At 40.1% G+C, this 12,954-nt stretch overlaps 1 protein-coding gene across 1 annotated transcript in view; it reads left to right on the top strand.

The window, feature by feature from the left end:
* The window catches only part of LOC142497736 (17-beta-hydroxysteroid dehydrogenase 13-like), a 70,768-nt gene that overhangs the window by 8,644 nt on the left and 49,170 nt on the right, over positions 1–12,954 (top strand). The window contains exons 2-3 of the mRNA XM_075605983.1: positions 5,530–5,637; positions 12,433–12,564. Coding sequence (XP_075462098.1) covers positions 5,530–5,637; positions 12,433–12,564 — 240 coding nt within the window. The remainder of the gene's footprint in view (positions 1–5,529; positions 5,638–12,432; positions 12,565–12,954) is intronic.

Here is a 12,954-nt window from a genome sequence, read left to right on the forward strand (position 1 = left end):
CAGGGAAATTTATGGCTGTACTGCTGCGGCAGCTTTTATACTAACAAATCACCGGTTTGTTCCTGGAATGCGACGCTGTTCACCTGGCGCATGCTGCGTTCATCTTGCGTTCCCAGCCACGGGTCATGCCCGGCTGATACGCGGTTGATGCGTTTATTGATAATGGTTCGGATTTTAATAGGCTGCAATGCTTCGCGTGTCCGCCAGATGGCAGATATTGATGAATTGTAATGCGCCGAATCAGTAATGTGTCGGCTTGCAGGTGTTTCGTTTAAAAAAGATACTGTACCGCAGTATGCCATTGAAACTTGGCCTTGAGACTGAAGGAAGAGGTTGCAATAATGTATCAATTTAGGCTTTTCATATTAAAGAAAGACAAAGACCAGTTTCAGTTACAGTATTCTCCAGAGACCCGCCGCCCGCCATGAGTGTTCAAGTGCAGCCCGCTTTCCAAAAACCCGACAGAACTTACGCGTATTTGATATGGGCCGCGATTAATGTAACAGATGATAAGATGGCAACAGTTGCTCAAATTTATCAGTATTTTATCGAAAACTATGACTTTTACAAATTTTCGCCAACTTTTTTCCCTGATGAAATATCAGTTTACTGTAGTGTACGAATGAATGAAAAAACATGAATCAGGTAATGTTTTTTTTACTCTCAATTCTCACAATGCTGTGCACATCAGATTTACATTTCAAATTCGAGAGGGGATTTTCCAAAGCATTACCGTTAACAAAGCAAGCCTCTAAGGGTTGGGGGGGGGATGGTGTGATTACACGCAGGCGCACTGAGTCTTTGTAGCTCGGCTAAGGGCGGATTAAGAACACAATGGCAATATGCAGAAGATTAACGACTCTGTGGAGAGAGGGGTTTGGTAGGGTAGGGTGACTCAGCCAATTGACGCTTGGCTAGGGACGGATTAAAAACACAATGACTAAAGTAACTGCAGAAAATGAATGACTCTGGAGGTGTGTGGCTGAAATAGTTAACAGTACTGTAATTTCAAAAGGCAGTTCATCATAATAATTTGATGAATAAACCCCTAAATACAACCCCCAAATACAGTACATAAAAAGCAAGTCACTTTAACTCCCTGTGCCAAAAACAAACAGTAGATTTTATATATATATATATATATATATATATATATATATATATATATATATATAATTAATTAATATCCATACAGTATAAATGTCCATTTTTCATGTATCTCCATGTTTTACAAATGTTTTGTAAATGTTTCTCCGATTTCAATCTGCCAGAAGAATTTAATAAAGGCTGCAGTTTACTGTAGTGTACGAATGAATGAAAAAACAACACATTTTCAGACCCACAGAACGGATTATTTTAAATTATATTTATATATTTATGTATTTATATTTTAAAGATATTAAAGAATGTACTGTATTGTATTTAAAACATGTGACTGTAAACCATACTGACTGACAAATGTTTTCACACATGTACTGTACTGTACTGTAGCAGTAAACCATACAACTGTTGATGTTTTGAATTGCTGTGCACTTAAAATGTTTCAACATTGTACAGTATTTGTAAATAAATGTTTTTGTACTGACTCCACCAATAAAAGAACATGTTGATTTGTCTCACATTGTTTCCATTTGCTCCGTTGACAGTGTAACAAATGTTGAGGCTTACTGCACTGTTTTTTTACTGCCTGACCGCAAAGCCGCAAGATTGGCAACATTGTAAAAAAAGAGCAATGATCGCGCAATTGGCGTGGGAACTTCTGTTCTAGGGCACCTACAAATAAAATTCATTTTGCCCCTATATGTTAGGAACCCCCTCACTTCACCCCAACAGGGTCCGAGCAGTAATGGCGGCGAGAAAGGGTCCTATCATTGAGCGTAATGGCGGAGAAAGCTTTGAAACGGCTAAGTCAGAATGAGCAGAAACCTGGAACCCACAACTCCAGTTCTGTTCAACCTAGAGGGTTCAGATTCGGTCACCATGTAGTCCTAGTTGCGGCAGGATTGCATGGCAAATTGCTCTCTCGTGGCAACAGAACGGAGTCAGGGTAATGGTAAAGTTTAGGTTTCTGCCATTGACTTGCATGGCAGAAAAAAAGCCACTTTTGTAATGTGCTTTTAAACTGTATTTTTGTATCTCCGGTTCCGGGGGACGTGGAAGGCTGATATTTGGCCACTATGGCAAGGGTCCTTCTGCATGAGGACCAGGCGAATTTCAACCCACAGAACAGATTATTTAAAATTATATTCGCGCAATTGGCGTGGGAACTAGGGCCTCGGCAAGTTCACGGCCAATTGGCGTGGGAACTTCTGTTCTAGGGCACCTAGATGTTAGGAACCCTCTCACTTGACCCCCACAGGGTCCGACCAGTAATGGCGACGAGAAAGGGTCACGCCGGCGAGGAAGGTCCTATCATTGACCGTAATGGCGGAGAAAGCCGTTTCAGACCAGCGCGGCTAAGTCAGAATGAGCAGAAACCTGGAACCCAAATCCTATGTTAGCGGCGAATTAAAAATAAGGTGGAGGAAGGGTAGAAGGGTAGACCAAAAGGGAGTATGTATCCCAAATAAATTCTAGGCTACTGTAGCTCTATACACTCTAACAGGGATGGCAAGTACAGTATATGGAATGATACAGTGTATGGTTTCCAAATGTGTGATACAGTGTGTAGCACTGACATGTGAAAGGAGATACAATGATAAACTATGTTTTTATTAGTGGTGCAATCGTGGCTTGATAAAATAACTTACCATTATTTTCAGACATAAACTTTAGTAGAACTTAGTAAATATGGTATGCATTCATTGAAACTAGTGGTTATTCTAAATTACATGATACTTTTTATAGAAGTAAAACTGGGTTAACATTACGTTATTTGCTTTAGTTAATACTGTGTCACTGTTCATGTGACGATAACTTCTTCATGTTTAATGGAGTTCAGTGAACCTGGCCTTTATCTGATGTCTCTTTTAAGTGTCAATATAAAACATCTCTGAGTCAAGTTATTTAGAATAAATAGCAAAGGTTGTTGTGTGAAAACTCTACTGCAGGCTTTGGGCCGTCATAAATAAAAATTTTAATGACATAAACAGCTTCAAGGTTCCTTACATACAGCTAGATTGTCCGAACAGAGTGTTCAATTTCTGCAAACAACACTATATAAGGTGTTGGTTGTTGCTCTGTTGTGTTGCTAACCAAGATATAATGAGATTGTTTAGTGCAATTTGGGGCTAAAGGGACTTTAGTGGTCTGCCAAATGTATCTCCTTTGTCAAATACATTTTAGTATCAGTGCTACGTAGCAAGAAAACAGAAGCCTTGCATAAGCTTAATATGGTTATGCACTAAACATAGATTTATCATATCCAGGGAGTTGTTTTCATAGAAGATAATATGCCAAGAAAATCTTGGCTGTCCAATATCAATAGAGCAATGGGGGATGCTGGATGTAAGCCATTCAAACTCTGACACTATATTCAAGGTTAGTAAAGGACAGAGATATCAGTATGTAAACTGTTCATAACAACTATTATGACCCTTACAAAATTCATTTTACTGGATTCTTTAGCTTTCAAAAGTAGTTGTGTTAAGTAAGAAGTTAACAAGTTTATAAAAACAGATTTACTGAAATAATATATGTTTAGTGCAGTCAGCTGTTAAGGACACTGTTAGTAGCTTAGTAGACTTCCTCAGTTCCACTTCTTTACTTCTCCCTCCCTGTTCTTCTGCAGCATCTCCTTGTCTCCCTCATCCCACCACCTACTTGTCCCACCATCCCTGGTGCAAAGCTTCGTTCTCGTGCCTTCCCCACTTCCTCACTGTCAGAGGCCACTAGCTGCTCTTACTCCACGGCACCTTACTACACTCACACACCGTCTACAAGCTGCATCTTACCTAAGGTGCCAGCAACACTCTTGTGCCTCCCACAGCCAACTCAAGGTGCCTATGATATGTGTGATGATAGAGTCATCAGTTGGTTCTTCCATCTGTCTCAAAGCGTGAACATATCTCTCCTGCTTCCTTCATCCATTTCTCTTCAAATCAACCTCATCAGCAACATTATTGCACATCCTATATCCAGTTCCTCAATCATCCATTTGCAAATAGCTATTCCAAAATGTGGCGCCTAGTTGAATAAAAGGGGTATCCCTCAATTCGCCAGTACCCTTTCCTCTCTAACATGAGAAAAGTTTATTTTCAGAGGGATAAAATTATTTAGATGATTGTCAGGTTGCAATGCCTCATACATACTGTTTTATGGTGGCTCTGACTTGCCTATCTATGTACCATAAAAAAAAAAACTGTATGAGACAAAACATGCATAGAAGGTTACCAACTACAGCTAGCTACGCAAATGGGTTTTGTTTACATCTTTGTTCAACTTGTCAGGAGTCAAATGTCATATACTACAAAGAAGGTGTGGGCTTTAACAATATGAGCTTTTTCTACACAGGCTTACCCTGTTACACCCAGGTAGATCTGTGAAATATTTTAATTTGAAAATGATGTACATCATTGAAGGTGCAGCCTTTAATGAGCTTGAGCTGATATACTTAATAGGTAACAATTACACAACTGATCCTATAATAAAAAATTAAGTCAGTCAAGTACTACCTACAGTATTTGGAAAATCTCCTTTGTTAACATTTGCAATGGGCAGTATCAATTGGGGGACAAATTGGTATTCCTGTTTATTCCAGCCAAATAATATGGTAAGAAAATGTTAAATGTTAAATAACTAGTTACAGTAGGGAAGGTACTGGATAAATGAATACCTGGACCCACCCATTGAACATTATGCAATAACTGCATGAGCCAGGTCAATGCAGGTTGGCTTGGATATGTTTTTTTGAAGAAAGACATTATAAAGAGGACAAGACAATCCAACTACAACCATATCATATAACTTGACTCTGTAATTAGAAAAAAAAGATAAATGTCATACTGTATACACACGAAACTGGGGGGAAAGAAATGCTCTTGATGTTTCTGGATTGAATGCATGTTATTTTACTTTGTGACCTGATAATTTGGGCAATGGCTCTTCTGCATTGTTTCACACACGTCACCTTACACCAAGCCAAAGAAAACACTGTGATTTGGACAAACAGGCCACAGCCTTATTTAACCAATCAATATTCCAACATAACCAGATATAGAAATGCATAGGTCCTTTGTCCTACCATTTTAGCCACCCGACTTTTAAGCCAAACAGGTTTCATGTAAGAGGTTCACCTAAATATCAGCAATAGTCGTGGCTTGTCTTTTTCCTGCTCCTCTGACTCCATGTTTATTCACCTTAAACATATTCAGCCCTCACTGGTCAAACTCCTTGTTATCAACCTCCTCTAACTGAGTCTTATGCTACAGCCCTTCTCCAGCTGAACAGCCCATGTCATGGGAACAAGGGCCTGGCTATGTTTCTCTTTTTTAAGAGAGACATCTGTCTGTTATCTACTAAGACATTGGGCTACACATGGACCATAGAACACCCAGCTAACGTACTTCTCTGCCTGGTATCTTTGTACAGCAAGGTGTGGACGAAACAGCCCAAGAATGCAGGCGACTGGGAGCTACAGCTCATGTGTTTGTTGTGGATTGCAGTAAGCGGCAGGATATTTACAGCACTGCTGAGAAGGTGGGTGAATAGTGGTAATCACCACGGAAATGGGAAATAAGTCATATGGTGTTGTGCTTTGGTTTGTCAGGCAGCAGTTTTGTCATCTAAAACGAGTGCAGATTCACTGACATGGGGAAGCAGAGTCACAACATATTGAATCGGTATTATAATATCAGGAGAAATGTTGTATGTGCATGTTGTGTATGTGTGTCCTACCAAGTACAGAATTACCAAGAGAAAATGTAAAAACAAAGCAGCAAGCAAACATAAATTAGTTAAACTAGTATTTCTATTGAGATAAACAACATTTACAGTCTGAATGCAGCAAAATTCAAAAAAATTCTGATACAATCACACTACTTTGACTTTTCCATGTGTATTACTTAACTATTACTTAATTTGTTAATTAACCATTTGTCTCACAGGTTGGTATAATAAAATAAGACGTTGGAGCTTCCTCCATGTTCTTGTTAAAGTTCTTTTGGGTAATACTGTTGTCGGACTTCCATTAAAGCAGATAAAAAACATTGTCCAGGGTTCACTAAACTCTAATATTAGGATCTCAATCCCATGTTAAATGGCATTGACTTGAATGGCAGTTAATTTGTGGCCAAACTCTGATAACCCCTATAGGAATCTGATAACCCCCATAGGAATGAATCTCCCCCATTATGTTACTGAGAGAACCTTGGCAATAAAGCAAAAATCCTCACATTCTTAAAATGAAAGAAAAAAAGAGCATAATTGTGAAATGAATTAGATCGCTGTTGAAAGCATCACAATTATCATTAGTCTTGGGATGCGTTCAACAGTTAGATGATTAATTTGCCAAGAAGAATTTAAAAAAAAAATTTAATTAGCACTTCCCCAATTACTGTGCAAACGTAAAAATTACTCCGTACATACAGATGCAGAGGCCATTATTTTAACAAATCACGCGGTTTATACCTCGGAATACCCACGTCATGGCGCGGGATTTCTTCCAAACGTACCGCACTAAGACGCAGGCGAGTGCATAAAATGGTATTTTAGTGTTCTGGCTTTAAACACCTGAAATTGACACAGTAGCACAGTAGCAGAGTACTGCACACATTACAATTCATTCATTTCATTGCACACAATCCATGAAATTCAAACAAAGCAACCGCGATAAACACGTGTGCCTGGGGCGATTGGCCGCGTTAATATCACGTGGAGTACAGCAGCGCACACAAAAACGGCGCCGTGATTTGTTAAAATAATGGCCGCTGCATCTGTAAACAATACTCATAGTTTCCCCTGCCTGTTAGTAGATTTTCTGACTATGCACTTCTTTAACCTAGGCTGTGCTGAAAAAGCCATGTAAACCAGCAGGCATAAGCTTATAGAGATTCATGTTTAAAAGGATAAGAAGTCGAGATGGGAAACATTGTCACAAAACATTTGAATCCGTTGTTGATTTTGCAAGTTCCTTTCAGTCGCAAATTAGAGTCAAAAATGCAAATTTGTGGGGGGTTTCTATCGTTGAAAATTTTACCTGCGGAGGGGGAGAGAGACCTCTTTTATCAGTGTCAAGCACTGTGTGTGTGTATGTGTGTATATATATATATATATATATATATATATATATATATATATATATATATATATATATATATATATATATATATATATATATATATTTTTTTTTTTATATATATATATATATATATATATATATATATTATAATACTGAGTTAAGTTATGGTGAGTAAAAAAAGTGACAAAAACCCTCCACAGGAAAGCAAATAGGCAAATATAGCTGTATGCTCATCTGCATGTCTTAGGCAGGTCTGCAACCCCGCCTTTCCCCATTATCACCCAGCATACAGCACTTACACTGCAGCAAGGGATTCTGGGAAATGACATGCAAATGAGCACACAGTGTCACTTTTTGCCTCAATAACCATTTTTAACATGGTTCCCTATAGGCTTAAGCTTGCTGCATGGTCACAGCTTTGAGCACAGCCAGGGTTAAGGTGCATACCCAGAAAACCACCCACAGACAGCTGTTTCGACCTTGATGGGTCTCATCAGTGTGGGGTTGATTTTACTGGGAATGCAAGAGAGGCTATGGGATAGGCTAAACCATAATACTGAGTTAAGTTATGGTGAGTAAAAAAAGTGACAAAAACCCTCCACAGGCAAGCAAATATGCAAATATAGCTGTATGCTCATCTGTATGTCTTAGGCAGGTTTGCAACCCCGCCTTTCCCCATTATCACCCAGCTCTTGCATTCCCAGTAAAATCAACCCCACACTGATGAGACCCATCAAGGTCGAAACAGCTGTCTGTGGGTGGTTTTCTGGGTATGCACCTTAACCCTGGCTGTGCTCAAAGCTGTGACCATGCAGCAAGCTTAAGCCTATAGGGAACCATGTTAAAAATGGTTATTGAGGCAAAAAGTGACACTGTGTGCTTATTTGCATGTCATTTCCCAGAATCCCTTGCTGCAGTGTAAGTGCTGTATGCTGGGTGATAATGGGGAAAGGCGGGTTTGCAGACCTGCCTAAGACATGCAGATGAGCATACAGCTATATATGTGTGTATATATGTGTGTATATATGTGTGTATATATGTGTGTATATATGTGTGTATATATGTGTGTATATATGTGTGTATATATGTGTGTATATATGTGTGTATATATGTGTGTATATATGTGTGTATATATGTGTGTGTGTATATATCCCCTCAAATCTTCCTCCAAATAACATATGGAGACACATCTGCACTAAAAAATGAGCATACCTTTGATACCTGGAAGATATGCTAATAAGATATGCAAAGTATATTTAAATGACTCACATCCCACACATCCTAAAAGGATTTCCATAAGAACTATATTGACAAGTCTAAGGCACCTTGTGAGGAATGGGGTACTAGTGTCAGGAACAGGATCAGAGCCCACAACCTTTGTTGTGCAACTTCAGCTATGCAACCTCTGGGCAGCATCTCTAGTCATGTGAGCTAAACCAGCTGCTGGGTAGCACCACTGTCACAACAAACTGTTGAGATCCTCACCAAACAAACAACACTGGAGAACATTATAAAAGATAACCAAAACGCCCTGGACATAACAATCACAATAAAGGAAATAAAAGAAAAAAAGAAAATGAATAAAAACCAAGAAAGCCAGCGGACCAGGTGGCATTCTACATGAGATGCTGAAGTACAGCAACATATCTATACAAGACGCTCTACTGAAAATGTTCAACCTGGTCCTTACTACTGGCTACTTCCCTGAACTGTGGAATGAAGGACTGATAACCCCTATTCACAAGAAAGGAGAAAGGCTGGACCCATCCAATTACAGAGGCATCTGTGTCAACAGCACCCTGGGGAAACTGCAACAGCATCTTGAAGAGTAGAATCCTGACAGAGCAGAGTGTAGAGTAAGAGCCAGACAGGCTTCCTGCCAAACCACTGCACCACAGATCACATATACACCCTGATGAATAAGCATATCCCCAACACCAAGAAGGGCAAAATCTTTGCCTGCTTTGTGGACGTTAAAAAGGCCTTTGACTCCATCTGGCATCTAGGTCTATTGCTGAAAATACGAGAGCGGAATAGGGGGGAGAACATACGACACCATCAAAAGTATGTACTATATATGTACTCTGAAAGCAAATGCCGCGTGAAAGTTAATAAAAGGACAGACTTCTTCCACCAAGGCTGTGGAGTTAGACAGGGCTGCAGCCTGAGTCCCACACTTTTTAACATTTATATCAATGAGCTCGCAGCAGCCCTAGAATCCTCAGCATCTGGGCTCCTCTTGGCTGGAACAGAGATTAAGTCTTTACTATACGCAGACGACCTGCTACTGCTGTCTCCAACAGAACAGGTCCTCCAACAGAAACTGGCAATACTAGAAAAATTCAGCCAGACCTGGGCTCTCTCTGTGAACCTAGACAAAACCAGAATAATGGTATTCCAGAAAAAAACTAAAAAACATCCAACCATATCGCAATTCACATTGAATGACAACGCACTGGAACAGACAGCGAGCTACTCATACCTTGGTCTAACAATCAGCTCATCAGGGAAATACAACCTGGCGTAAATACCCTGAAGGAGAAGCCCCCCTAAGCATTCTATGCAATAAGGAAACAGATAATGGAATGGAAAAGATAACAGAAAATGGGATACCAGACCAACTGAAATACTGCATCTGGAATTCTGCAAACACCTTCCCAAGTACACAGGAGTACATCAAACAATACATGCCGGGCTGAGTTGGGCCACTTTCCTCTACTGTTAACTGTACTGAAGAGAGCACTGACATTCTGGGCCCACCTGAACAACAGCCACCCACAGTCTTACTGCTACCGAGCAATGAAAAGCCAGGACCGCCTCACCAAACCCTGTACCATCAAACAACTTGTCCTCTCACTCCAAGAACAAAACCCCACACAGATCAACAACCTGCCGAAAAAACAAATCAACTCAATCGCCAACGAAATGAAAAAGCAGTATGTGACTATGTGGTAAAATTATATCCAGCGCTCAAAGAAGCTGGAGATCTACCACAGCCTACAGGGAGAATACACTCTGGCACCCTACCTACTGAAGGTAAAAGACCCAAAGCAAAGACATATCTTGGGCCATTACAGCATGAGTGCCCACAGCCTGAAAGTAGAGACACGCAGACACAGACAGAACTGGAAGTCACGGGAGATGAGACTGTGCCAGCAATGTGAGCTAGGAGAGCTAGAAGATGAAACGCACTTCCTGTTGCATTGCACACAATACTCTAAAGTGAAGAGTGTCCACCTGGAGGAACTCACAGCTCTTATCAGAACTTTAAAAATATAGAAGAGAACCAAAAAATAGCAATCCTCCTGGGAGAAGATGAAAGCAGAGCAGAACTGGCTGTACATTATATCAGCACCTGCCACAGGCTGAGAGACAACCACTAACCCCCACATCCCTGTGTATAACTTACCCATGTACTGTGCAATCATTATACCCTATCCCCTATAATTCATGTAATGTGTAATCATTCTACCCCACCCTCTGATATTCATGCTTTGGCAATACTGAAATGCTCTTTCGTCATGCCAATAAAGCTTATTTGATTTGATATGATAGAAAGAGATAGAGAGATAGATAGAGAGAGATTATATATATATATATATATATATATATATATATATATATATATATAGTGCTCAGGACTAATAAATATAGGTCTCTCTTATCAAATCTGACAGTGGTTGCCACAAAATCAGGGCTGGGTGTTTTTTTTCTTCTATCCAATCCACCTTCGTATTTAAGTGTGCAGATCAAATTTTGGTAAAACCAGTGTGCAAGTTCTGTGCTGACAGGGGACAGGCAGAGCACCTGTAAAGAAAGAGCTGATAGGGAGTCAGCAGAGGGGAAACAAGGAGACCCAGTAAAGGGGTCTGGAGCATCCGGTGGAGCTGCGGTCTGTATGTACAGCAAGGCCCTCAGCTGTTTGGAGTGAATCCACAGCGGGAAATGTAACACTTCCAGTTAGCGGAGAGCACAGCAGTGCTGCCCATACTACAGAGGACAGTGGCACAAGTTGGGAACGCGTATCGGGGTAAGCTTCTGGGTGGAGGTCCCCGCACGTAGGACTTAAGGTTGTTTCTCCAGTTACCCCAGTCGGGTGAGTTTGTATGTATGTCTTATGTACTGAATGTTTGTGGAAACACTTTCCGTAAATTCACTTTAGTTCAACTCTGCAGTTCTGTCTAGTGCAGGGGTGCAAAACATACAAAACACCTACAAGCTCATATTGAACCCCCAAAATACCCACAACATATATAAGCATATAGGTGTCACAGAGGAGTGCTACTGAGCATGGCAATATATATATTTAAAACCAGAGACAGAACATGAAACACAGACAGAGCTCAGTGCACATCCAGAAAAACTTATATACGGTACAGTGCCTAAATATACATGTATAAATAACTAATAAATAAAATGGTCTTTTAGTTTAACATTTTGGCCAAATTGTTAAACTAAAAGACCATTTTATACATGTATATTTAGGCACTGTACCGTATAACTAGTGCAGGGGTGCGCAAGATTTTTCAGGGGGGGTGCAGCGGTTACAAAGGCCTCATGGCATTTACATTAAATGCCGGGGACTGTGCAGTGTCCTTACCTTAGCTTCAGGCGACACGTCATCAAATGGCGCTGTGCGGTCAGATGACATCACATTGCCATGACGCTGGAACCGCGTAAGGGGGTGTGTGAACAGGGTGGGAGAACAGGCAGGGGGGCACAGGAGGAAAAGTTTGTGCATCCCTGGTCGAGTGTACTGATCCCTGGTGTAATTTCTTGGTCTCCCGAGACAGGCATATGCTGTGATCATATCTAATCATTATTTGTCACAAATAGTGATTAAAGTGTGATGGTGCCAGGTGTTGCAAAGTACCACAACTTGTTCATATCTAAAGCACCACTACTTTCTTTACTCGTGAAATTACAATTTCACTCTTTGAAAAAAATGTTTTTATATATATTTCTCCGTTCCTTTAACACCACAAATACTGCTTAAATCTTTCTGAAATACAGTCCAAAGAGCTTTGTGGCAATGTTTACCTGGCTGTAGTGGGAGCACTGTATGCAGTGTGATTTTGGGGTCAGCAAGGTTTAGAGGACCTGTCTTACCCCTGTGAATGTGCTCATACTTGTTATTTATCATTGCTGTATAAAGAACTATATATTTCTCAGCATCACTAAGTACAGTAACAGTCCTTTAAAAATAGATTATTGGGTTCTATCTAATTCTAACTGCTCTCTCTGATTTCTCAAAGGTTAAAAGAGAGATTGGCGATGTGGATATCCTTATAAACAATGCAGGAGTGGTGTTTGGCATAGAGTTTCTTGAACTCCAGGACCATCAAATAGAGAAGATATTTGACGTCAACATTCTTGCTCATTTCTGGGTAAGTTCACTTTGCCTTCAAAATGAAATGCTTCATATTTGTTTATTGTGGTTTGTGCTGTTTATAGGAGAGAATACAGTAAGTGTAGAAGATGCATTCCAACAATTGTATAATAATGGCAGAGGATGTAATACCAGACTCCTGAAAAATACATTCGTCAGTCAACATTTCGGGGTACAGAACACCTTCATCAGGATTTAAGAGTAATGAAACCTCTGCATTTTTATAGACATTCAGATGCCAAAACACCTGCCGAAAGACACATGCCCTGCCCCCCGAGGGCTGAAAGTGATGTCACTCCCAAAGAAAATGGAAAGAAAATCCCATTTATATAAAAGTATACTAATGAGCAACCTATATGTCTAAGAATATAAAAAAAAATGGCACATT

The sequence above is a fragment of the Ascaphus truei genome, chromosome 1 (assembly GCF_040206685.1).
Source record: "Ascaphus truei isolate aAscTru1 chromosome 1, aAscTru1.hap1, whole genome shotgun sequence".
NCBI classification, from domain to species: domain Eukaryota; kingdom Metazoa; phylum Chordata; class Amphibia; order Anura; family Ascaphidae; genus Ascaphus; species Ascaphus truei.